This window comes from Monodelphis domestica, chromosome 4, assembly GCF_027887165.1.
Source record: "Monodelphis domestica isolate mMonDom1 chromosome 4, mMonDom1.pri, whole genome shotgun sequence".
In the NCBI taxonomy this organism is placed as follows: Eukaryota; Metazoa; Chordata; class Mammalia; order Didelphimorphia; family Didelphidae; genus Monodelphis; species Monodelphis domestica.
In genome coordinates, this window is record NC_077230.1 from 405,007,833 (window position 1) to 405,034,386 (window position 26,554).

The 26,554-nt window shown below is 48.5% G+C and overlaps 1 protein-coding gene and 1 long non-coding RNA gene across 12 annotated transcripts in view; one reads left to right on the forward strand and one right to left on the reverse strand.

Moving 5' to 3' along the window:
• The window catches only part of PLEKHG5 (pleckstrin homology and RhoGEF domain containing G5), a 118,965-nt gene that overhangs the window by 72,839 nt on the left and 19,572 nt on the right, over positions 1 to 26,554 (forward strand). For 8 of the 11 annotated variants that reach the window (XM_056795913.1, XM_056795911.1, XM_056795910.1 and 5 more), the window contains 4 exons: positions 21,594 to 21,723; positions 22,482 to 22,584; positions 23,799 to 23,859; positions 24,676 to 24,767. In XM_056795913.1, the coding sequence (XP_056651891.1) occupies positions 21,594 to 21,723; positions 22,482 to 22,584; positions 23,799 to 23,859; positions 24,676 to 24,767 (386 nt within the window). Of the gene's footprint in view, positions 1 to 3,957; positions 4,087 to 5,087; positions 5,215 to 12,113; positions 12,338 to 21,593; positions 21,724 to 22,481; positions 22,585 to 23,798; positions 23,860 to 24,675; positions 24,768 to 26,554 lie in introns of those variants that run through there. The other 3 variants (XM_056795916.1, XM_056795915.1, XM_056795914.1) reach the window with 3 other exon arrangements.
• LOC130453914 (uncharacterized) lies at positions 1,472 to 4,047 on the reverse strand. Its single transcript, XR_008911582.1, has 2 exons — positions 3,914 to 4,047; positions 1,472 to 3,743 (listed from the first exon to the last, which is right to left on the reverse strand). It is a non-coding gene; the product is annotated as an uncharacterized LOC130453914 (long non-coding RNA).

Consider the following 26,554-nt stretch of genomic DNA (forward strand, 5'->3'; position numbering starts at 1 on the left):
CCAAGCAGTGTGCTAAGTGCTTTACAAATATCTCATTTAATAATAATAGCTGACATTTGTATAGCACCCACTATGTGCCAAGCAGTGTGCTAAGTGCTTTACAAATACCATTTCATTTAATAATAATGGCTAGCATTCACATATAGTATTTACTACATGATAAGTGCTTTACAAATATCTTATTTAATAATAGCTAGCATTTATATGGCACCTACTATGTGCCAAGTAGTGTGCTAAGTACTTTACAAATGTCTTATTTAACAATAGCTAGCATTTATATGGCACCTACTATGTGCCAAACAGTGTGCTAAGTGCTTTATAAATATCTCATTTAATAATAATAGCTGACATTTGTATAGCACCCACTATGTGCCAAGCAGTGTGCTAAGTGCTTTATAAATATCTCATTTAATAATAATAGCTAGCATTTATATTTCACTTGCTTTATGTCAAACATTATGCTAAGCGCTTTACAATTATCTCATTCGATCCTCACAATAAGAATAAGAGCTAGCATTATAGCATTATAAAGGCTGCAGAGTCCTTTACATATGTTACTTCATTTGAACAACTTCATCACAGTCTTGGAATGGGTGCTTTTATTCTCATTTTATAGATGAGGGAGAGGTTAAGTGATTTGCTCAAGGTCACACAAGCTAGTATTTGAGGAGGGATTCAAACTCGGGTCTTCCTGGGCAACAACAGTATAGCCTAGAATACTGGGTCTGAAGTCAGGGAGACTCATCTTCCTGAGTTCCTGGAGGGTGGAGGTACTACCCTACAAGATGGCCCCTTCTCCTGGACAGCGCTAATTATCTGGAGATTTTTCTTGACATGAATGCTAAATTTGCCTCTTGGGATTTCCATCCTTTGCTTTTAATTCCATCTCAAGCCAAGCAGAAGAAAGCTAATCCATCTTCTGCCTGCCAGCTCTCATATACTTTACCTTCCCTTTTTCAGCCTAAACACCCAAGGTCCTTCAGCCATTCATCATATGGCATGATCTTTCAGACCCTTGCGCCATCTTGGTTGCCTTTTGTACAATGAGAGATGCATACTAATATGACTAAAAAAGGCAAAAAACCAAAACCCTTACCTTCTATCTTAGAATTGATACTGATTATCCTTTCCAAGGCAGAAGAACAATAAGGACTAGGCAGTTGTGGTTAAATGACTTGCCCAGGGTCACCAAGCTAGGAAGTGTTTGAGGAATATAACTTTTTTAAAAAGCAGGCACAGTTAGTGGGCACAGTGGATAGAACGCTGTGCTTGGAATCAGGAAGACTCATTTTCATGAGTTCATGCCCAGCCTCAGACACTTACTAGCTGTGCTATCGGGGCAAGCCACCTACCTAATCCTGTTTGCCTCAGTTTCCTCATCTATAAAATAAGTTGGAGAATAAAATGGCAAACAGCTCCAGTATCTTTGCCAAGAAAATCCCAAATGGGGTGATCAGGAGTCAGAAACTGAACCACAAAAACAAATATTTTTATTTGGAGTCTAGAAAATTCCATTCCCCATAGCATAAAGATTCACTGGACATTACCACTGGCCTTGGGTTCAAATTTAATTATAATCATACTTCCTAATTGTGTGGTCTTTAGGCAAATCACTTCACTTTTCCAAGAGCTGGTTTTCTCATCTGTAAAATAGGGATGATAATAATAATACTTATGTAACTTATTTCCAATCCAATGAGCATTCATTAAGCACTCGCTCTGTACTGGACACAGTGCTAAAAACTGGGGATAGAAAGTCTGCCTTTAAGGAGCATATTGGAGCAGGAGGGAGGAGGGAGAAGAGATAAAAATAAACAGGTAAACAGGTAAATGTAAATGATATGAGACAATGTAGCCTTGTGGTCAGAGCCTGGAAGACCTGAGTTCAAGTCTCATCTCTTACATAGACTTGCTTGCTTTGTGATCTTTGAGGCAACTAGGTTTCACAGGGGATAGAGCAACAGGCCTGGAGTTAGGAGGACTTGGGTTCAAATCCAGACTCAGGCACTTCCTAGTTGTGTGATCCTGATCCAGTCACTTAACCCCAAATTCCTTTATATAGCCCTTGCCCTTCTGTCTTTAAGAGTATTACTAAGACAGAAAATAAGGGTAAAAAAAATCTAGGATTATTAGTTGCAGAGAAGGTTCTGATCTGTCTTGGTAAGAAAGAGTTCCCTCATCCAGAAGTTTGCTTTGCCAATGACACAATCACACATGCCGAGCCTGCCCCTTAATTATCTGACCCCTTCATGTTCAATGGATGGGTCAGCTTTTATGAAGCCAAATTAGTAGGGGAGGGGATCTTTGTGGGAGACAAGAGGAAACTATGAAGAAGAGGGTCTCTCTCCCCAAACCACATGTCCTTGGACATTCAAGTAAAGCCAGAATGGGAACTTGGCATGGGGTTCAGGGATCCATAGACAGATAGTAGGGAAGGAGGGATACAGAGACAGAGAATGCAGAAGAAGGGGATTCTGGGTTATAGAATCATAGACCTCTAGAGACAGGGATTGGTGGAGTAGGAGGTGGGAGTCGGCAGACAACAGACCAAAATAGTTTACCTGAGAGCCTTGCACCTAATCCCATTGCATTAATGGGCAGGGATTTGAGCATTATCTCCCAGTTGGATAAGAGGCTAAGGATTGAGGTTGAGGTTGACCTGAGAGACCTCTGCTGGCACCCAACTGCACTCCTACTTCTCTTTCTCTTTATTTTATTTTTCTTCTTTTCTCTTTCTCTTTAAAAAATTATAAATAAAATATTTTATCCTTAAAAATATTTATAAAATATGCTATATAAAATACTAGCAATTATTATTAAATGAGATATTTGTAAAGCACTTGGCACATAGTGAATAGTATATGAATGCTAGCCATTATTATTATTATTAAATGAAATTATATTTATAAAGAACTTAGGTTTTTTTTTGTTGTTGTTGTTGAACACCAGGTCTAGACTTGGGAGGACCTAGGTTCAGGGGGCAGCTCAGTGGATTGAGATGAGAGCCAGCCCTAGAGATTGAGGTCGTAGGTTCAAATTTGACCTCAGACACTTCCTTAGCTGTGTGACCTTGGGCAAGTCACTTAACCCCCATTGCCCAGCCCTTACCTCTTCTTCCTTGGAGCCAATACACAGTATTGATTCCAAGAGGGAAGGTAAGGGTTTAAAAAAAAAAATGAACTCAGATACTTCCTAGCTGTTCCTAGACTCTGGGCAAGTCACTTAACCCCCATTGCCACTCTTTTGTCTTAGAAGTAATATTAAGATGGAAGGTAAGGGTTGAAAAAATGTTGTCTTTTAAAACCCCCACAAACTATCATTTCTCAGTGATTTCTCCACCCACTTTTCCAAAGAACCTTCCCTTGGTATAACTGAGCAAACCCAAACAACCCATTGACCGAATGCCTCATTCTGGCTGGTGGTTCTCCACCCCTCTGCCCCCAGACACTAATCTCCAGGTTCAAGTTCTCTAAAAAGCCCCAACCATCTTCTTCATTCATGGATCCGACTTCTGGTGTCTCGAAGTTATCCATTTTCCTTTCTATTGCTGTGATCGAGGAGAACTCCTTGTCCTGGTTCAGCCAGATATTGCATCAAGTCATACAAATCTTCCCAAGTTTCTCTGAATTCTTCCCATTTGTTCTTGTTTAGGACTGATAAGAGTCATGTATAAGTTTTACCAAATCGCTTGTCTTCTCAGTGTAGGAGGAAAGGGAGGGTGGGAGAGACTCCCGAACTGGAAACTAAAAAACAAAGGTTAAACATTGTTTTTACATGTAATAGACTTGATAACATTCCATTCCATTCCATTCACATACCACAATTTATTCAGCTACTCCCCCAATGATTGGCACCAACTTTGTTACCATAAAAAGGGCTGCTATAAATATTTATGTATAGCTGTTAACCCCACCTCTTGGGGATGAGAGAGGGCTTCCTTCGGACTGGGGAGCAAGCTGCTGGCTAAAGCCAAGAAGGCCAATTTCCTGCTGCCTCCTCCTCACACCACACCTGGGGCCCCGGGGCTCCTCACGCTGCTTCTGTTCGTCCAGCCCCATTTGCGGCTCCTCCGGTTTGGCCGTCAGGGTAAGGGATGGACAGTTTGGGAGTCTGAAGGAGAGATCGCTCTGTGGTAGGGAAGCTGGTCAGGGTGGAGGGGACGGTCCCCTCAAGTAGCATCCTCCCCCTCCTCCACTCTCCCCTGCAGGCGTGGTAAGGAGGGGAGGGCCCAGGTAAACTCTGGAGCCTCCTAATCCCGCACCTGGTCTCCTCTTCCCGCCCGGCTGAACATGGGGGCCAGCTCTGGGGGGTAGACTCCGGACTTGGCTGGGTGCCCTCGTTCAGAGGCCCGCGCCCCGCTCCGTTGGCTGTTCCCTTCGCGGGTGCTGCGTGGGGGGGAGGAGCTACCCTGGCACCGTGAGTCTGTTTTCCCTTCGACTCCGTGCCAGGGACAGGGTCACCGACAGAAAAAGCACGCACGGAGTGTTTGGGGAGCACACAGGGAGAGTTTCCAGGGCGCGGCCAGAGTGCGGTTAGAGAGGAGTTATTTATAGCCAGGGAGCGGAAATCTGGAGGGTCCCGGAGACGGGCAAGGAGCGAGCTGGGCTCCCAGAGGTCCTGCGGGCTGCCGGGGAGCCCACCCGCGCTGCTCTCCCCGTTCCCGGCCTGGGGATCGTCTTGGCCTTCCGGGCATTACTGCCACCGGTCCGCTCCCCAGCGGTGATCGGGGGGAGGGCCCAGGGAGAGGCGGTGCTGGGCGGCTGTTCCTCCTGGCCTCTCCAGTTTTCCCACTCCCCGGGGCGCTGCCTTCCCTAGCTGGGGGAGGGAGATCCCAGAAGTGGTCTCGATCCGCGGCCCTGAGGCTGAGCCCGAGATGGTCCGACCTCTGGGCCACTGGGAGTGTTCTCCCGAGGGGGGGTGGGGGCTGCGCGGGCCCTCTGGCGGTGCTCGGGCACAGCCCTGCGCACTCCCTGAGTAGTACATTCCTCCTTCGCTCCCAGCCCGCAGGTGGTGGTAGAGCCCGACAGTGCTACCGTAATTACGGGGCTCGGCCAGGCGGCGAGGTGGCTCCCCAGGGGGAACCTGGCTCCTCCTCTTCCCCTTCTTTCCTCCTCCCCAAGCCGAGGGCCACCAGCTGGCCCCTTTGCTGTCCGAGAGGGAGGCTCCCGCCGTCCCACACTTCGGGGATCCGGAGCCTTGGACTGGAAGCTGGGGGTGAGTAGTGGGTGGATCAGGAGACCCGAGCCGGGGAGGGGTGCGTGGGAGGCTACCTGCGGAAAGCTGAACCACCTGGCACCTCCCTCCCCCTCTCCCTGGGAGTGGTAGAAAGGGACGGCGTGCTCTCCGCACATTCCTTTGCTGCTGATCTGGGGACTTGGGGTGCCGACTTGGCGGTGACTAGCAAAAGGATCGGCGCCCACGCCGCTGAGGCAGCGGCCTCAGTTTATCACCTTAGGCAATGGACACAAAACTCCTCTCCTCCAAACGGCGGCGCATGTCTCCGACAGGCTGCCTGAGGCTTTTCCGTATCGCCCACACTCACTTCCAGAAGGAAAGTCTCTTAGGGGGCTGGTACGAAGCAGTCTAGCGGGCTCAGGGTTGGGGGCCGATTTTTCTGGTTGTGGGATCTCGAAGCTCAATGTGGAACCAGTAGGGGGAGCCCGAGAAAGCGTTTTATGGGGGGTGGCAGCTTGAAAGTGACCCCCTACCACTGTGTATTGTCCCAAGAAGGCCCCTCTAGGGCCAGTTAAAGTCGAAAAAAAGCACTTTCCAGGGTGGAGAAGCAAAGAGAAGGGGTGGGAGAGAGCTCCAGGTTCCCACCTCTGGGACCTTTGCTTTCTTTGTCTGGGTTTTTGTCATTGCGACCTTTGCCACAAGCTGCTGGTGCCTCTTGCAACCTCAGGAAGACTTAGTTAATGGTCTTTGACAGTTGCCTTGGCTTTGAGAGTTCACAGGATTATAAAACCAGTCCAATCCTTTAACACAGATAGAAAGGGACAAAGACAGGATTTGAATCCAGAGCCTCTGCATCCTGACTCTCTTCTTTTTACTATACCCTCTGTGGCTGTCTTCTTTGTTAACCAATCAACCTAATGATGAAAATTAGAAAAATTGCTAGCATTGGTGTCGGTTGGACTTTCTACATTTAATCTCATTTGATCTTCTCAACTTTGAAAAGCTAGATGCTCTCTTTTTTTCCTTTTTTACTGTTGAGGAGACTGAAGATTGAGACAGCTTAAATAAGTAGCTCAGGGTAACAGCTAATAAGTGACTGAGCCAGCATTGGAACTCAGGTCTTGCTCCAAGACAGCTAGAGGACTAGTGGTAGCATCAGAGGGACCCCTGTTCAAATCTGGCCTTAGAAACTTCCTGGCTGTGTAAACCTGGGAAAATAATTTATCACCTTGTTTGCCTCAGTTTCTTCATCTGTAAAATGAAATAGAGAAGGAAATGGCAAACCTCTCTGTTATCTCTGCCAAAAGAAAACCCAACAAGGGGGTCATGAAAAGGTGGACACAATATGGAAGGACAACTTTTTCCAAGCCCAGTATTTTCTCCATGATGCCACCTAGCTCTCAGAAAACAGAAAGGCAGGCATTTGGCCAGTTCTGAAGGAGAGTTCAGTCTGCTAATCAGAGAATTTATTTTTACTACCAACTCCACAAAGTTATTGTAAAGGGGAGTGTTTTACAAACCTTAAAACCTAAAGTCTTCAGGAGGAATTTTTGTGCCCATTATAGAGAGGAGGAAACTGAGGGTCAGGCATGGACCAATCACTTTCTTAAGTAAATGTGAGCTGTCATTATGAAGACCAGAGCTGGAGGCAGGCAGTCCAGTGGAGCCCAATTTGGGGATGCAGAGGCAAAAGCTGTAGATTCTGTTCTTAAAGGACTAACATTCTTGGGGAGTGGGGGGCAGGTTATTCTACCCAGAACTGGGAAGGACCTTAGAGGCCATCTTATTCCAAGATCCTAATGTTATAGAAGAAGAAAATGAGGCCCAGAGAGGTTAAGGTATTTAGATTATAGAATAAGAGCTGGAAGGGCCCACAGTGGCCATCTTGACCAACCTTTCCTCTTTCTTTTAAGCAATGAGAAGACAGAGACCCAGAGAAATTAAGTGACTTGTTCTAGGTTCCACAGATAGTAGGAAGCAGAAATTTGAACCCAGGTCTTCCAACTCCCATTATGGTCCTTTTTCCACTTTTCCATTCTTTTGTTTTTGACTAGGGTCAGAATTTCGATTTGAACTCAGGTCTTCTGACTCCAATTATAGCCCTCTTTCCATTGTACCAAGATGCTTCTCAAAGGAAGAGCCATTGTCCAGCCTTTTGGCCATTGCTTCTCTTCCATAGCTTACCCCACAGTTAAATGTCCACCTCCCAAGAGATTCATTTCCTCCCTGTTTTATTTCTACCCCAATCTTCTCCCTAGGGGACTGCCAAGCAAACCAGACTGCTTGAGTCCAATCACACCTGATCTCTGAAATCAGAACTCCTGTGTTCAAATCCTTACCACCTATGGGGATTTGGGCAAGTCACTTAATCTCCTTGTACCTCAGTTTCCTTTTCTGTCAAATACAGTCCTTGGACCTTCTAGTTCCCTTTCCTTTTTTTTTTTTTTTAAAACCCTTACCGGCTTGGAGTCAATACTGTGTATTGGCTCCAAGGCAGAAGAGTGGTAAGGGCTAGGCAATGAGGGTCAAGTGACTTGCCCAGGGTCACACAGCTGGGAAGTATCTGAGGCCAGATTTGAACCTAGGACCTCCTGTCTCTAGGCCTGGCTCTCAATCCACTGAGCCACCCAGCTGCCCACATTCCCTTTCCTTTTGAAGAAATAATGGCCTCTATTTCTTTAGCTCTTGAGGGTTTACCAAACACTTTCCTCCCAGCCTCCCCATGTGTATGATCAAACCCATTTGTCAGATGCGCAAACAGAGGGCTCAGAAGTGAGGGTCATGCTCAGTGTTTTCTGGGGGAGTAAGTAGTAAAGCTACTCAAATGCAAATCCAGCTTCTTTCTCTTTCCTGATCTTATGCTCCTGCCCCTCAAAGGTGGACCAGAATGATTCAAGTAGGAAAAGGCGGAGCAATGAGGCATCCAACAAGCATTTACTATGTGTGTGCTTGCTCTGTGCCAGGCATTGTGCTCAAGGACCTTCTGTTCCATTTGGAGCTCTGTGTTGTGCTAGGTGATACAAAGATAAACATAAAAAACCAGATCGTGCCCTTGAGAAGCTTACATTCTATCAAGAAACACACAAATGCCTAAAGGCAGCTTGAGGAACATCCCTGGGATATGCTGGGTCCATGCCTGACCCCTTGGTGAGATAGGGAAAATTGTTATTTAGTTGTTTTTCAGCCATATCTGCCCTTCCATGACCCCTTGTGGGGTTTTCTTGGCAGAGATACTGGAATCATTTGCCATTTCCTTCTCCAGCTCATTTTACAGATGAGGAAATGGAGGCAAATGGGTTATATGACTTTCTCAGGCTCATACAGCTAGTAAGGGCCTGAGGTCAGATTTGAACTTAAGACTTCCTGACTCCAGATTGAGTTTCAGACATTTGCTGAGATAAAGTCATTTGAGGATTCTTCTCAGGGCCAGCAGGGGGTGAAATTTCCTCTCTGGTAGGTACCCAAGGAAAGCACTTCTTTGCCTGTGTCCAGTGTCCCCTGGAGGACCAGATCCCATTAGGGGATACTATTATGCAAGGGGTTTCTGGGAAAAGCAGGCTGTGGCAGAATTCCTTGGCTTCTCTGGGGATGGTGCATCCCCAAAAGAGATCATTAGTGTGTCCGCCTCTGGCCTCAGGTCGGCAGATTCTCTAGGAGCCCTGTTAGTTCTGAAATGGACACAAGGTCTCCAGCATGGCTGTCTCCAAAAGTTCTGGCATGTGTTGGAGATCAGAGCCGGACTTCTTCCTAGAGACTAGAATAGGAACATTGATCTAGCTCAACCTGGAAGGGAGCCATACTCCAACTCCTTCATCTCACTTAGGATGCTGAGTTACAGAGAAGGATGTATTGGGGTGTGCAGAAGCTTGTTCCAACTGTCCAGCAGATTGTTAAATTTGCAATGTGAACATTTTACACCCAGCTGGTCCCTACATTCAGTTTCTAAGACATTATCCAGTCTAGATGAGCCTCTGGCTTTCAAGTTAAAGGAAAAGGAGGTCAGGATTCGGAAGGGACTTGTTCTGGGGTCTGGGGGGACCAGGTAGGGCCCTCCCCAGTTGTGGAGGGGATTGGAGAGCATAGGGTAGACAGAGTTGACAGTCTGAGGACTTAGATTGGAATGTAGTGCAGGGAATATTTTTTGCTTTTTTCTTTGTTATCACTGGTATTTAGCGGTTGGCACATTGTAAGCATCTATTAAAATGTTTGTCCAGTGGCTGTTTCTGAGATCCACCTTGGTCCCAAAATGGAATGAGCTGTCCTTGGGGGAGGGGAAAGACTGACAGGCTGGCTGGAAGGGACCTCCAGGACCATGTAGCCTAACCTCCTCCTCCTAAAGAGGGGGAAACACATGGAGGCCCAGAGAGTGACTTGCTCAAGATTACATAAAAGTAAAGAGTGACAGAATTGGGATTTGAATTCAGATCCACCGAGTCAAAATACAATGCTTTTCCTACTATCCTCTATCCAAGTCCACAACATTTTTAAGCACCTACTATGTGCATTTGAGATCATTGGTTCTTGCTAAAATAGGGAATAGCCTTAATGAGCCAGAGGTCCCTTCCAGCTCAAATATTTTGTTTGTTTTTCCTTGTCCAAGGGGAAAGCCAAGATCCCTGGCTGATATGCAGCTAGAGTGCTGGACCAGTCAGGAAGACCTGAGTTTAAATCCTGCCTAGAATACTTATTAACTCTGTGACCCTGAGCAAGTCACTTAACCTATAGACCTCAGTTTCCTATAAACTGTAAAATGGGGATAATAAGAGCATCTACCTCCCAGGATTATTGCACTAAGCAAAATACCTGGCACATAGTAGGTGCTGCTTCATACTTAGTCCCTTCTCTCTCTACTATGTTTCTGCTCTGCCCAGGGAAAGATCCCTCCAGAATCAGACCCCCGACCTGTTAGCTCTGACCAGGCTGACTCCAGTGCTCCCGCTTAGCGCCCTCAAACTCTGAGTCTTTCCCCCAGAGAAGGTTGTGTTTAAGGGTGGGGGTGGAGGGGAAGGGGCAGGAGAGCCCTGAGTCATTCTCTTCAGTCTCTCCGTGGCTGTGGAGGCCCACAGGGATAGGGAGTTGGGGAGAGGGGCGCTCCTTTCCTGAAGATTTCATTATTCATCCAGGGTGATCTGGTTTCTGGGTATCAGTTTCAACAAGTCCGCCCTGACTCATGAGTAGGGAGCTGAGGCCAGAGTCCTGGTGTCCCCGGGAGACTCCTCCTCTCTCCTGAGATCACCTAAGACCAACAGTGGGCTTCTCAGACCCCCTGGCATCTTATCCCGTGTGGGCACAGACGAGCTGGCCCAGGCTCATTAGCTAATTAGGGCTCGGGCTCCTGAGGGAAGAGGGGGAGGGGCCAGCTGGGGCTGGGTAACGTTATCCTCAGGCGCGAGGAGATGGAGATCAAAGAGGAGGCTGAAGCTGGAGCCCCGGGCTCCTGGTCTCTGGCGCCCTCGCTCTTAGTACTGAGTGCCCCTGGGCAGTGGGTGAAGGGGGAGCCCCATTCCCCAGCTGTGCCCCAAGGTTGGGGGTCAGGGCCCCGTAGCCGGTCCTCCACACCCCCTCCTTACAGAGTTAGAGCAGTGACTCAGGAAGGGAGGTCTCCAACTCCCAGCTGAGCTTCCACGGAGTGAGGCTCCCCCACCGCACGCCAGGCTGTGCTTCCTCCTGGATCCCAGGACGGAGCCATATCAATTGAGGGGTGCAATGCTGTGGAGGGGGGGTTGATGGGTAGGAGAATCTCCATCCCCCACCCCTCCAGGTGCGGTGAGCCGCCTGCTCCTCCGCCTAGTATGAAGGGAGGGGCCAGGTTCTGGCTTCCCACCTCTCACTTCCAGGACTAGACAGGACGAGCCCCAGCCTGCCGGGTCTCTGCTCCTCCCTCACCCCAGCCCTTCTGGAGGTCTGGGTAGGAAGAGGGCCACCCTGGAGGGAGATCCCCCCTTACCCTGGGCTCCTACTCCTGTCCTGGTCGCAGGAGGTGTGTAGTCCCGGGAAAACAAGGGGGATGGGCTAGGATCACCCCTAGCAGGTGTAGGGGCACCTCTGGGCTGGGGATTTTCCACCCACCGGGCCTCCCCCTTCCCTTGAGCGGGAGGAGGAGAAGTTACTCATCACCCTGGGGCCTGCTTGGCCCTTCCTGACCCGGGGCTACCTAGCAGCCCCCACGCCTCTTCCCAGGGTCTCCTCACTCGCAACCAGCCACTGGAGTCTGAGGGAGGCCAACCGCTAGGCTAGGGAGGAAGGAGGCCTTAATGGAGGCTTTGTCGTTGCTCAGACGCTGGGTTCAGGTTCGAGGGGTTGCCACGGTCTGAGCCTCTGGCTGGAGGAGGTGCACTGCTCCACAAGGCTGCTTCGTCTGGGGCTGCTTTGCAGCCCAGGAGACGGTGAAACTGGCCGGAGGGACCCCATACCCAGGGTCCCACCCGAATCCATCCTCCCCTAGCCTTGGAGCGGAGTCTTTGGTGCCTAGGCGCCCATTTGGAGGATCGGTGCTGCTCCTGCGCCCCGAGTGCCCACCCCTGCCCCCCCTCCCTCTGTTTAGTCCCCTTCCCTTTGCCCCTGAAAGTCTCTCTCTAGTTGGGTACCCCGGTAAGGATGGAGAGGTGGGGGGCGGAGATGAGACCCACCTGGGCACCCTGCGCCCCCTGGCGGAAGGCAGAGCCGCAGGACGTAGCCTCAATACCTCAATATTTTGGGAGAAGCCAGACCTTGAGGGGGGGCGCCCCAGCCTCGGACCCTGGGGAAAGCCTAGTTTGGCCCGAGGGAATCCCCGCAGTGCCTCAGCGAGGACTCTGCCTGCCCTAGCCCAATCTTTGTCTACTGCGGCCCCCCCTCCCCCCACTGCCCTGGATCGCCCTCCTCTACCCCACCCCCCCAACCTGGTCCCGCCCCATCCCTTACTGTGTGGGAGCCGGGACTCCTTCAAAGGCAGGGCGGCTGACCCTAGAGGGCCAGGCTTTGGCTGGGGGCGGGAGCCGGTGGGCGGGCTGTACAATGGCAGGAAGCGGGGGCAGCGGCATTGTCCACAGCCGGCCGCACAGACACTGGCTTCCCGGCCCTTGCCATGGGGACTGGCCACGGAGTCTCCCAGCGACGCAGGCCAGGACTGCCCTCTCCTCTGCTTCTTCAGGCTAGGGACGCAGGGCTCTGCAAGGACCAGGTAAGGGGGGGGGGGCGGGACTGGCACTGTCCCTGGACCTGCCACTGCTTCCTTCTTTACTTCCCACCCCGGGTGTCCTCTAGGTTCAATCTCTGCGCTTAATTCCCAGGGGCTGCCGACTTTGGGGAGGGAGAGAAGCTACCCTGCCTGGTCCACGGTATGCCCCACTACCTGGGCCCTGAAGGACGATCTCCAAGTGTCTGGATTCAGGATGGGGTGGGAATTGGGAGTAGCCGTCTCCGTCTGCTGGGGGCAGGGCAATAGAGTAGCCTGGGTGGTAGAGAGGACTGCATTGTCCGTATATCCTGTCTGTTATCAGGATGTGGCCACAGGAGGACATAGCCTCTTCCCTGCGTTGTTTCTTCCCTGTTCCTGGCCACCCCGAGCCCTGCCCCCATCGGGAAGCCTGTGCTTGGACCGAATCTGAGCCAAGGTCTTTATGGGGCTGGGAGGGGGGGAGGGGATATGTGCTTGCCAGTGGGAGAAAGTGAGGCTGAGGGTCTGAGGCTTTCCTCCTGTGCCTTGGTGAAAGAGTGGATGGGATGGGCTCGGCCCCTCTGGACCTGTGTAGACATGTATGTAACACCGGAAGGCTGACCCGCTTGACTTCCTTCTACTCTCCTGTTGGTTTTCCCCCTACTGAGCCACAGCCTTCCCCCCTCCCCCACTCGACAGCCCTCAGTTTCTCTGGAGTGGGTCTGCTTAGGGACCTTTGCCCTGGAGGGGCCCGGGAACCCAGGCCATCCTCTCTGATGTCATTAAAATCTATCCTATATTTATCTTGTATATTCAGAATTAGATATTATCTCCCCATTAGACTGGAAGCTCTTTGTGGGCAGGAAGCATTTTTTTTTTACTTAGCATATCATAAAGGCTAAGGGTGTAAAGAATTCGAATTCTTGTGGATTGATTGATTGATCGCACCTCTTCCAGGTTCCAGGTTCCCTTCCCACTACAGTAGGGTACTATAGAGTGGCTACCCCAGCTTCTCCTTCTGAGTTCTTAGCTTCCCTTGGGGTTAGAGAAACCCAGAGAAAGTTACTTGTGCCAGGGCTTCTATTCTAGTTCATTCCCCCTCTGGCACAGCTGGGGGACCCTGGGCCACTCTCCTTCCCTGGGGGCCTCCACACCCTCTATTATTTCCTTTGTTTGGGCCTTGTGGCTCTCCTAAGGTCAGGGAGGAAGTTTCTGCTTCTGCTGCTCTCCTTCGGAGGCACAGATCTCCAGGCACAATCAGCTAAGCCTGAGTTGTGTGTGGGGAAGGAGGGGAGAGACACAGGCCACTCAGGATGCCCTCCTCCTTCCTGCCAGCCTTTCAGCCTCTGCCTCTGAGCAGAGGGGTCCAGATGCGCATTCCTGACCCCCAGCGGAGGCGCCGATCCATGCAGAGTTGAGGGACCCCTACAGCCAGTGGTCTGGGGAGAAAACTTGGCTTCCACTTACTGAAATCCGGAGTGGCCCCTGGGGTTTGGGTTTCTGTAAATGGCTCTCTCCCAGCATTTCCTGACCCCTCCCCCCTGAGCTCTACATCAGGGGTTCTTAACCCGGCTTTGGGGTATTAGGGATCAGTCTGGGGAAGTCTCACCGAAGAAAATACGTAGATGGACAGATGAAACCGATTAGATGGAGATACAATTAGTTATCAGTATATTAAAAAGCAAGTTCAGAGACTTGAGGTCCTCCCAGCCCAGGAGTCCCTGCAGGGGTTTTATAGACCTGGAACTTGGGACGGGGGACTGCTGGGGTCTCCCTCTTACCCTCCTTAGGTATGTAAGCTAGGAAGTGGGACTGTGGGACAGGATCAAGATGGGGAGGTGGGGAGTTCGGGATTACACTCCTCTATAGCAATCTGTACTTTTCTACAGATGCACCTAGCAAGTAGAGTGGAAGCTCCTTGAGGGCAGGGATGGTTTCATTTTTGTTTTTTTATCCCCACTGTCTAGTACAGTGCTTAGCACATAGTAGGGCATGATCAATTGATTTTTCCTGGAAAATAACACGAAAAATGGAATTTTAAGCAATTGATGGTGCAGAAGGAAGAGTCATTGATTAGGAGTTGAGATCTGGTTATCCATGTCCCCCCCCCCCCCCCCCCCACACACACACACACCTTACCCCCCACTTCCCTATTAGCTCTCTAACTGGGCAAACTCCTGGGCCTGTTTTACACAGCTGGAAGGTGGAATGTAGGCATCTTGCTCATTTAATGTATTAATTTAATTAACATTTTAATCAATTTATTGTATTTAACAATATATTTATCTATTATTATTTATTGTAGGTATCTATGATACCTGGCACAGAGTAGGTCTTGAACAAATACTTAAAAAAAACCCAAAACAACCTTTAGTTTCAGTCTTAAAATCAGGACTAAGTATTGGCTCCAAGGCAGAAAAACAGGAGGTTAAGTGACTTGCCTAGGGGCACAGCTTAGAAGTGTCTGAGGTCAGATTTGAACCCAAGACTTGCCATCTCCTAGTCTGGTTCTCTATCCATTGAGCCACCTACTTGCCCCACAAATACTTGCTGATTGCCTGGATTTGATGGTCTCATTCTATGAGCCAGAATTTGAGGTCTGCAGTGGGAAAGAAGGGCCTTGGATTGGAGATTCTGGTTCTTTTTGCAGCGCCAACATTCTTCATTTGATACATATCAAGGCTATCCATGTGTGCTCTGCATGTGTGTACATACACACATAGATGGATGAATGCATGTATGCCTACCTCAAAGCTCTGCACTCTGACTTTGGAGACAAAGTATGGGTGTATGTCTGTCTACGTGTGCATTATATGTGGTTAATTAAGTTAAGGGTGCCTCATGGTGGCTGTGATATAATTGGTCGAGGGAACTCCCTCCAACCATGCGGGGCTACCCCTGAGTTAGTTTTAGAGACTTGCCTGGGATGCCTCGATGGCTACCAAGTATCGGGGAGGGACGGGACTCTCAGGCTTTCTGATTCTGATTAGACTCTGTGCCACCCACTGCCAACCCCTTCCCATGGTAGGGCCTCTGGAGAGTTTGCTTAAGGATGAACCCGGCTCTCCATTGGGTATTCTGGGTGCTGGAACTTTGGAGATGGGAGAAAGGAGCCCAGGCAAGGTCTCCTGGAGGTCACCTTAAGTACTCTTCCTTCCTCCTTTCCTTCCTCTCTGCTGCCTTGGGATGATTTCCTCCCTGCTCTGGAGAGAATGGGGAATAATGCCCTCCCTGTCTCCTTGTCCACAGCCTGCTCCAGGCTTCAAGCCCCACTTCCTCCGGGAGGCCTTCCGGACTCCTCTGATCTCCCCTTTCCTCCCCTCCCTTAGGATTTACCAGCCTGGAAAGCCTAGAGGCCAGGGACAGGGTTTTCTTTTAATGGGACCTTATGTGTGGTAGGTGCTTAATAAATGTTTGTTTGTCAGATTAAACTATTTGGTACTGTCCATCTGATGATGTTGTTTACTGGTCTAGTTTCCACAGGGCCTCTGTCCACAGGTCTTTCAATTTATACTTTATTGTATCAGGATTCTATGCTTGTTCTGTCTCTGTCTCTCCCTCTGTCTTCCTCTCTGTCTCTCCTTTCTTTCCTGTCTCTGTCTCTCCCTTTTCCCTCTGTCCTCTCCATCCTCTTTCCCTCCCTTCCTCTCCTTTCTATCTCTCCCTCTCTGTCACTGTCTCTCTCTTCCCTCTGTCCTTTCTCTCCTCTTTCCCTCCCTCCCTCTCCTTTCTCTGTCTGTCTCTATCTCTCTGTCTCTCCCTGACTTCCTCTTTGTCTCTCTGTCTCTCTCTCTGTATCTGTGTCTCTGTCTCCCCTCTTCCCTCTGTCTTTTCTCCTTTTCCCCTCCCTTCCTCTCTATTCTCTCTCTCTGTCTCTCTCCCTCTTTCTCCCTCTCTGTCTCTCCCTCCCTCTTTCTTTCTTTCCTCTCTGTCTCTCCCTCTCTCTGTCTCTCCCTTTCCCTCTCTGTCTCTGTCTTCCTCTCTGTCTCCCTCCCTCTTTCTCCCTCTGTCTCTCCCTGTCTCTGTCTCTGTCTTCCTTGCTGTCTCTCTCCCTTCCTCTTTCTCCTTCTCTGTCTCTCTGTCTCTCTCTTCCCTCTAACCTTTCTTTCCTCTTTCCTTCCCTCCTTCTATTCTCTTTCACTCCTTCTTTCTTTCCTCTGTCTCTTTGCCTCTCTCTCTCCCCTCTTCCTCTCCTCCCCCCTCTGTCTCTCACTCTCATGTGTGTACACACACACACTCTTGATCTCTCAGTTTCTTGATCTGCTGCAGTTTTAAACTATTAAAGCCCAAGATACCCTGAATCTATGTATGAAGGGGTATATTTATGTGTGCACACATTATACATGCATATCATGTGTATATAAATACACATGTGCATGTATTGGTGTGTCCACACATCCTCTGCATATATTTGATCATGTTTCCTAACCATGGGTATAGAGTCTATACATAATATATGTCCATGTATACATACATACATGCCTATAAAACATTGTGGTTTACGTGTGTGTGTGGGTGTGTGCATGTGCCTGTGTGTGAGAGAGAGAGAACCTGGTAGGCAGAAACATAAGGAGACAGCTTGGTATAACAGATAGAATGTCATCATTCTTGGAGTCAGGAGGACCGAGTTCAAGGTCCCACTGTTGACATTTATATTGAAGAAACTGGGTGAAGTCATGATTAGAACTCTGGATTTGGAATCTAGGAGATCTGAGTTCCAATCTTGCCTCAAATACTCACCAGCTCTTTGAGGCTTAACACATCCTGAACCCTGGGTCAGTTCTCCCATCCTCAGTTCTATTATCTGTAAAATGGGTATAAGAGCACTTGGCTCCCCCAGGATGACTGGGAAGGCCAAATGAAGTCCTAATCTACGGCAGGTGCTCTACAGACTTATTATTATTACTAGCATCCTGGTCATGGACAAATGGATTAAACTCTGTGAGCCTCAGTTTTCTTCAGTGGAAGAATGGGTATAATAATGTGTGTTGTGAAGCTCAATGAGTTTCATATGTGAAGACCTTTACAAATCTTGGGTGGATATGTAAATGCCAGCTGTGGTCAGGTCACAGGCCCCACTCCCGTGCCCAGCTTGGCGCCAGACACATAATAAGCAGGCAGCAAGTGTGATGACGTGATTGCACTTTCCTGGACAGGGACTTTTTGGTTTTAGGATCCCTGCACACTGGGAATAGAATGGCTCAATTTGGTTATAAAATCAATCAACAAACGTTTATTTGTTATATATATATATATATATATATAACCACCCCTGCCCTCAAGGAGTTTTAGATTCTATTTTATGTTTTTAAACCCTTCCCCTGTGCCATAGACAATAGACCTGCCCCAAGTTTCCACAAAGGAAGACACAGGGTTAATTTTTTAGTGGGGGAAGGAATCTGGAAAAAGCCTCCCATAGGAGTCGACATTAAGTCAAGCTTTAAAGGGAGCTGGGAATCAGGGAGGCAGAGATGAGCAGGGAATGAACTAGCCAGCTGGGTGAGAAAGGAGATGTCGTGAGCATCCTGTGTGTAAGAGGAGCTGCAAGGAGGGCACTTTGGTTTGAACCCAGAGTACCAAAGTCAAGTGACGCAGGACAGTGCTGGGGAGGTTGGCTGGTGCAAAATACTGGGAAGATAATTTCTTTCAACACCAAATTGAGGAGTTTGTATTTGATACTAGAGGTAGAGGGGAGCCACTGATCTTCCAGAGCAGGGGAGTGACACAGAGTGGTCTGACTTACTTTGGTAGCTAATCAGTCAGTCAAATAATAAATATAAATATTAAGTGCCAAGTTCTGGGCACTTGATACAAAATGAGCCCAAAGACAGTCTCTGCCTTCAGGGAATTTATAATCTAATGGGTGGTTCTAAAACAGGAAAGACTAGACCAATCAGATGTGACTGGAAGGGAGAGGGCATGAGCTCGTGGCTGGAGTGGATATGAGAAACATGGAGGGACAATTGATGAAACTTAGTAACTGAAAAAATATTTGGAGTGGAGAGGACACAGCTGGGTGGCTCAGTGGATTAAGAGCCAGTTCTACAGTTGGGAGGTCTTGGGTTCAAATGTGGCCTCAGACACTTACTAGCTATGAGACCCTGGGCAAGTCACTTGACCTTCATTGCCCAGCCCTTACCACTCTTCTTGTGGAACCAATACACAGTGTAAGGCTTTAAAAGAGAAAAGTGTTTGTTATAGTGGTCTGAGGCCAGATTGCAAATGGGGAGGAGCTGAAGTCAGAAGTGGAGGCATCTGATTCTGGCCAGCTTTCTCTAGGAGTTTGGCTGAGAAATGGGAGAAGAGATGGAGGACCATAAGGTAAGGAGCCGAGAACATCCAGAGGATGCGGTTGTTACTGTTGATTGTTTCTTTAGGCGGGAGAGAAGATGTGAGTTTGTGGAGAAGGAAAGATGGAAGACCAGAGAGAAGGGAGGGATGATTGGAAGGGAATCTGCTGGCAAAGAAAGGGTGTAAGATGGAGGGCTCAAGTCAGGGAATTGGCTGGGGTGACCTCTTATCAGAGACTGAAGCAAAAGAGGAGAGAACTGGGTGATGAAGGGGAGACGTGGGAGCTGTCCAAACGGACACTGTCTCTTGGTAAAAGAGGAGGGAAGGGGTGGGAGGCTTGAGGAAAGAAGAAAAGGCTGCATTCATTCTTGGTTGTCTGGAGAGGGAATTTTGGGGGGCCTTGATAGAGCAAGATGCACCCCCTTTAGTCCCTCAAATAATCAGAGATGCAGACAGATGGGGCTTTATCAGAGATCCAAAGAGACCCATAAACCCCTCAATTTATAGGAAACTAATACAATAACTTCCATCCGGGCAAAAGAGAGCCACTAAAGGGGTTGTGTGAAAGACTGGGAGGGGGAAGGGGAAAGGGAAAGGGAGATCGAAGCTGAATCTAATGAAGCTAATGATTTCAGCTTAACCTCTACTTGGGGTTTTTACTGCTAGCCAGAAATACCCTAATTTTCACTCCATCCAAAGAGCTCACTCTGTGACAAGGGCAGCTGGGTGGAAGAGGATAGAGCACTGGCTTGGAATCAGAAAGACAAATCTTTCTGAATTTAAATCCAGCCTCAGGTACTTACTGGCTGTGTGACCCTGGACAAGTCACTAAATCCTGTTTGCCTCAGTTTCCTCATCTGTAAAATGAGTTGGAAAAGGAACTGGCAAATCGCTCTAGTATCTTTGCCAAGAAAACCCTAAATGGGGTCAGGAAGAGTCTGATGTGACTAAAAAAAAATAAACAAACCTGATGGATGAACCACAACCATGTGATAATCTCTAGAGATACAGAGGTTGGCAAAAATGCAATCCCTGCCCCAGGGAGCTCACATTCTCCTGGGGCCGATAACATGCCAACAGGCTGACTACTGTGTGAACTAGAGATAAGAGGGAAATAAGCTCCGAGGGAAGACCCTAGCAATAAGAGGAAAGGTTTCTTGCAGAAGGTAGAGCCTTGGCTGGAACTTCAGGGAAGCCAGGAGGGATGGCGAAAAGTTTGGATGGGGGGAGGAACATGAGAGGAGGCTGGTGTCACTGCCCCAAAGCCTCCATAGGAGGAGTAAGATTTAAGAAGACTGGAAAGGAGGAGGGGGCCAGGTTCTTTTTTCTTTTCTTTCTTTTTTTTTTAAACTCTTGCCTTCTGTCTTGGAATCAATACTGTGTATTGGTTCCAAGGTAGAAGAACTGTAAGGGCTAGGCAATGGGGGTCAAGTGACTTACCCAAGGTCACATAGCTTAGAAGTGTCTGAGGTCAGATTTGAACTCAGGACTTCTTGTCTCTAGGCTTGGCTTTCAATCCACAGAGCGGGGCCAGGTTCTAAATGGCATTAAAGCTAAATCTGTAGGGGTATGACCCTGGGCAAGTTACTTCACCTTTTACCTCAGTTTCCTCGTGTAAAATGAGCTGGAGAAGGACATAGCTCACCACTCCAGGATCTTTGCCAAGAAAACCCCAAACAGGTCACAAAGAGTCAAAGGCAACAAAAAGATAGTGTGTGTGTGTTTGTGTGTGGGGGAGCTGTGTAGGTAGCTCAGTGGATTGAGAGCCAGGCTAGAGACTGGAGGTCCTGGGTTCAAATGTAACTTCAGATACTTCCCAGCTGTGTGACCCTGGGAAAGTCACTGGACCCCCCATTGCCTACCTTGTACTACTCTTCTGCTTCAGAATGAATATACAGTATTGATTCTGAGATGGATGGTAATAATAATTAAAAAAAAAGAAGCCAAACCTGTGATTTTATATTTGATCCCGGAGGCAGGAGGAGTCTCTGGGATTAATTAAAGAGGGGGAATGACGCATAGCCTGGCCTGCCCTTCAGGGAAATTATTTTGGTGACTAATTACAAGATGCCTGGATTGGGGAGGCATCTGAGGCAGAGGACAACCAAATGACTAATAGTCTAGACATAAGGTGATTGGGGGGGGGTAGCATTTCACAGGATCATAGGTTGGTAGTGTGGAGAGAATGTTGAACTTAAAAGTCAGGAAAACCAGAATTTGAATTAAGCCTGCCTCAGTTTCCCCATCTGTAAAATGGGGGAAATAATGACTCCTACTTAACAGAGTTGTGGTGGATATCAAACAAGATAACATCAAATATTTTAAAAATTCTGGGAAAGCTAGGTAGCAGTTAGGGCAGGAAGGGACTAGATGAAGAAAATGAAGCCCCCTTATAAATGGCAGAGGTGGGATTTGAACTCAAGACCTATGCCTTTGGCTCCAGTGTCCTCTCTTGCTACACACTCTGAATTCTCTCTGACATGGAGTATCACAATATACCCCCCTCATAGTTTTCCCTTTGATAATTCTCTCTGGGTTTTATCTTCCTTCCATACAAAAACTCTACAAAGGTGGGGCTAGACTGGGTCTTCCTTAAACTTTGTGCCGCTCCCAGTGCCCTCATTACTGTAGATGCCAATGATGATTGGATAGAATGGAATTCTGTTGTCCATCAGCACTGCTCAAAGGTTAATCTTGGGAGGTGGACAGTGAGAACTCAGAGGGAGGAGGGTTCGAGATGGCTAGGAGCGACCAGGCAGCCTTAGACTTGATGATGTCAGCAAATGGGAGTAGAAGGGAATGCCTGGGAGAGGGTAGGCTCCAGGAGGTCACTCAGAAGCCCACTGGTCAGATTCTGCTTGAGGAATGGGTGGGATTTCAGAGTCACTGAGCAAGGGGATCCTAGTGCTCATCCTCTGCGATAGACGGGGGTCTGCACGCTCGCCCTGGTTTGACCTCTCTCGGAGACGTTTGCTTCTTGCTTCTCCAGGTATGTCACCACGCCGACTGCCAGCAGCTCCACCGCCGGGGGCCCCTCAACCTGTGTGAGGTGTGTGACGGCAAGTTTCATAGCACCATGCACTTTGACGGGCACATTCGCTTTGACCTGCCTCCCCAAGGTGAGCCGGGCTTGGGGGGGGGATGGAGTGCCTGCCCCTTCCGACTAAAGCCTTCTTCCTTGGATCTTCCCCTCCCAACCAGCCCCCTTCTCTTCCTGGGAGCTTTTTGGCTTTCAAAGGCTCCGAAGAGCCAGCGCTGGGTCATGGTGTTGGATGGGCCAATGCTGAGTGGGGAGCCTGGGAGGAGGGATAGATCTCTGGGCTTGGAGTCTTTAAATCACTTCATTTCTCTGGGGCTCAGATACTTCCTGATTGTATGACCCTGGGCAAGTTACTGAACCTCTGTTTGCCTCTTTTTTCCTCATCTGTAAAATGGGGATAAATAGTAGTCCCTTTGCAGGTGGTTGTGAAGATCAAATGAAAGGACTTGGTACATACAATGCCTGGCACATAGTTGGTGTTATATAAATGTTAGCCATAATAGGAATGTATCGGATGATTTGGGTTCAAAGCCCTCCTCAGACACGTACCCCAGACCAGACAAGCCACTTAATTTTTGTTTGCCTCAGTTTCCTCATTTGTAAAATAAGGAAAATAATAACATCAGTCTCCAGTTTCAAGGATCAGATGAGTTGATGCACTTTTGGAACATTAAAGCACTTTGGAAATGTTGGCTGTTATAAATATTATGGACTAGAGTCTCGGAGGTCACCAGATGAGCCGTAGACATCCAGCCACCAGTTTCCTTTCTGCCCTGAAAAGGAGCAGCATGGAAGGGGGTTCACCCCATCCTATTTCTCCTTCCTTTGCTCCTCCAGGCTCCGTCCTGTCCCGGAATGTCTCCACACGGTCTTGTCCCCCCCGAACCAGTCCAGCCTCAGACCTGGAAGAGGATGACGAAGGGTTAATGGACAGCAAAGGGTGAGCCTGGGACAAGGGAGGGTGAGGGATGGTGGGATACCTGCCTCGGCTTATTGTAGGAGCGAGCTGAGCTCTGCTGCCCATTCTCCCCCCCTGGTGAACGAGGCAGACTCCTTCTCCGGTTCCCAGGGGTTTGGGGGAGACTGACCCTGCAGGAGCCTCTCCTGCCCTCAGAGTGGGGCGGGCTGTGGGGGGGGCTCACTTTCCTGGCCCCTGGGCTCTATCCTGTAGAGAACTGGAAGTGTGAGCCAAGGGATGCAGCCCTGGGTTTGAATCCCACACCCAAAGGGAGCCTTAGAGATCTGCCATTCCAAGCCCTCATTTTATAGATGAGAAAAATGATTGAAAGTCATCCAGCCAGCCAATGGCAGAACTAAGACCATTAAATGAATTACTTCTATGCTCTGGGTCTCAGTTTGTTCATCCATAAAATGGGAGCTTAGGAATAGGATATTTGTTCCAGCCAGGCAGCTAGGTAGCATGGAAGGTGTGGTGGGAAGTCCTGGGTTCAAATGTGACTTCAGATATTTCCTGGGTGACTCTGGATAAGTCATTTAACCCTCAGTTGCCTGCTTTTCTGCCTTGGAACCAATCCACGGTGATGATTCTGAGATGGAAGCCAAGGGTTTAAAATACAAGAATCCGGGGGCAGCTGGGTAGCTCAGTGGATTGAGAGCTAGGCCTAGAGACAGGAGGTCCTAGGTTCAAATCTGGCCTCAGACACTTCCCAGCTGTGTGACCCTAGGCAAGTCACTTGACCCCCATTGCCTAGCCCTTACCGCTCTTCTGCTTTGGAGCCAATACACAGTATTGACTCCAAGATGGAAGGTAAGGGTTTAAAAAAGAAAAGAAAAGAAAAGAATCCACAAAGCCAAACCTTCTCTTTGCCAGCCTAGCTCTTAGCCCTCTGTTCTAGATTTGCTACTAAGATAGAAGGGAAGGAGTTAAATTAAAAAAAAATGTTGTTCCTTCCAATTCCAAATTCAGTAATCCTGGGTTGCCCAGTTTAAATCGGGTGTGATTCCAGCAGTGGCCACTAGAGGGCGTGCCGACCACTTAAACCAGGACTTGGCTATTCTCAGTCCTGGCCATTTGGTTGGTTGGATGGGTTTTGAAGGTCCCCACTTCTCTGTCTAGGGCTTTGGGGCTGGCCCTTCCTTACCCTCCTTCTCCAGTCCTATGGCAGTGCCCTAACTCCTGCCTTCACTCCACAGGGAAAAGAAGGGTTCCAGTCTGAAACTGTCAAAGAAGAAAGCTCGGAGGAGACACACAGATGTAAGGAGCCCCTGTGGGTGTCTGGTGGGGGGGGGGATCCTAGCCGTCGTGCATCAGATTTGGGGGTGCTTCCTTCCCCTGGGGGTCATGGCCCATTCTTCCTCCCCTCCCCCCATCCATACATCCTAAAGCTTCAGACTCAGGGGGAGTGCACAGGGCAGTAGGGGTTGGAGAGATGAGATTTGACCCTGATCACTCCACGTAGAGTCATAATTAGGGGGAGACCACTGGGGCTATGTCCTAGGGTGGGGAAATTTGCAGAATGCCAACAGCTCAGTCTAGAAATTCAGTCCTCCTGTGTAATTAGAATTTTGTACCCCAAGGACTCTGTTTCCCAGAATCCCCCTTTCATCCTCATGTTACATCCTTTCATTTTGGAGACAAAGTTTCTGTAACCCCGCTGCTCCTCTCTTTTCTCTCGCTGTCACGGTTAGGAAAACTTGTCTTCACTCATGCTTTATTTCTGTCTTTTTATTTCCTCTACTTCAAGTGATTATTAATAAATCTTAGAAATAGAATACTTGGAGTTTTGGGATATTCATTTTCATCTCACACTTCCCTGACTCAGCCCACCACTGCCTTTGGCTGGGACAGCTTTATTCTGGTGGCTGTACCCCCTCTTCTGAGGTTGGAGGCTGTGATCATTCGCCCCACGCCAGCTGTTCCAGCTGTTCTGAGCTCAGAAATCTTGTCATGTCCCAGAATGGGATTCTCTTCTCCCTGGCAATTCACTCCTCGACTCCCTACACCGCCCCCCCCTCCCCCCAGTCACAAAAGTGGCCCCTGAGGCCCCTAACTCCATGTTTTCCCTGCTAGGACCCAAGCAAGGAGTGCTTCACACTGAAATTTGACTTGAATGTGGACATTGAGACAGAGATTGTTCCTGCTATGAAGAAGAAATCTTTAGGGTAGGACTCTGGGGGAGCCCGGGAGGTGTTACAAGGGAATCACTTTAAAAGACTGATATATATTAATTTAAGGTCGCCAAGGAATCAGCACCTAAATGAAAACTTAAGTCAGCCGTCAATCTTTTATGGAGTTTAATTACAATAGGGGGAAGTAATTAGAGATAGAGAGAGAGAAAAGGGAGAGAAGGAAATAGGGCTTAAATACCCCTTCTGTTTAGGCTGGGCCAAAAGGCCCAAGCCCTTAGATAGCTGGGGCAAAGAAAAGAGATCAGTCCCTATTACTCACGTGACCAAAATGGAGAAACAGTCTCAGAGGCCCCCACCTTCAGCTTCTCAGAGCCCACACGAACCACACCGACCAACTACTCAAAAACGCCCCTCTCGAGTCTTCAGACCCCCTATCTTTAAGGAAACCATCCAAGTTCCTCCCCTCAGTCCTCACATCTACCAATCACTGTTCATCAATTTCCCTGTGCCAATGGAGGCTCTAGCTTAACCCAGGACCGCCCAGAGGTTTCTGGCTTTTGCACATATCTGTTGAAGGTCATATTTTCAAATGATTAAATCTTTGCTCCTTTGCTACAGCCCTTTCTAAATCTTGTTAACCTGAGTAGGGTAGAGATTGGAATAATTAAATTTTGATCTATGCTGCAGCCCTTCCTAAATCCTGTTAGGACTGAGTAGGGTGGAAATTCTGTCATTCCAAGTATCTCTATTGTATCAATTCTAAAATCAATAATGACTCAAAGAAATTCCTGTTCTATGCTTAAGCATAGGTCAAAGTCCTTTCCATTGTTCAGCAAAGGGTTTCTGTCCTAAAGTAATCTGAAGAAGGGAAGAGAAGGAACCTCCCATGCCAATGGGGTTCCCATTCCAATAGACTATCAGTAAGAGATTTTCCAAGTATGAAATATCCCAATGGTGAAATTTCCAACAATTATAAGTCTAAGGAATTTTGAGGTTTACAGAGGTCTCTAGGAGACATCTTTGTCAGTCTGTTTTCTTTCTTTTTTGAGTTCTTCCACATTTAGTCTTTTAACCCAAAGCCAAACAGGGCAAAGGCCACCCCCCAAAGATCCCAGATCTAGAGCAAAAAGGCCCCTTGAGCTTTTTTGGGTTCAGAAAGAATCCCAAACCAAATCAGCTATGGGAAGACACATAGCAGAAGACACAGGACACCAAGGGACAGAAGGGGAGAAGCTGGAGGAAAATTCCAGGGGGAAAGAGAGCACTTCCATCTGGGGGAGGAGAAGAAATCGAGGAAGGTCTCAGCACCAGATTTCATCAGAGCTGAGCCAGGAAGGAAGGGAAGGAATTGACCAGAGTGCCTAGAGCAGCAACTCTTCCTAAGTTCGAATCCAGCCTCAGACACTTGCCATCTGTGACCTTGAGCAAGTCACTTAACTTGTCCGGCTTCCATTTCTTCATCTGTCCAATGAGCCAGAGAAGGAAATGACCAACCGCTCCGGTATCTACCAAGAAGACCCCAAATGGGGTCATGTCAGAAAAGTGAACCAACCGAACAGCAACAATAACAAAAATGATTTGGAAAGACCTTCCACAAATAAATGTTTTTAGATAAAATTTTTATATAAATAGAAGACTAGCAAACCATTTAACTTCCTCTGGCTTCAGTTTTCTCATCTGTAAGATCAGGGAGTGGAACAGGCTATCCCTTTCTGGAAGGGAACTTCCAGATTCTGAATCGACACCCCTGTGACTTAGGGCTCTGTTGAATGGGTTGGAGGGGGGGTTAGGAATAAATCTGGCCAGAGCTGGCTTGTGGA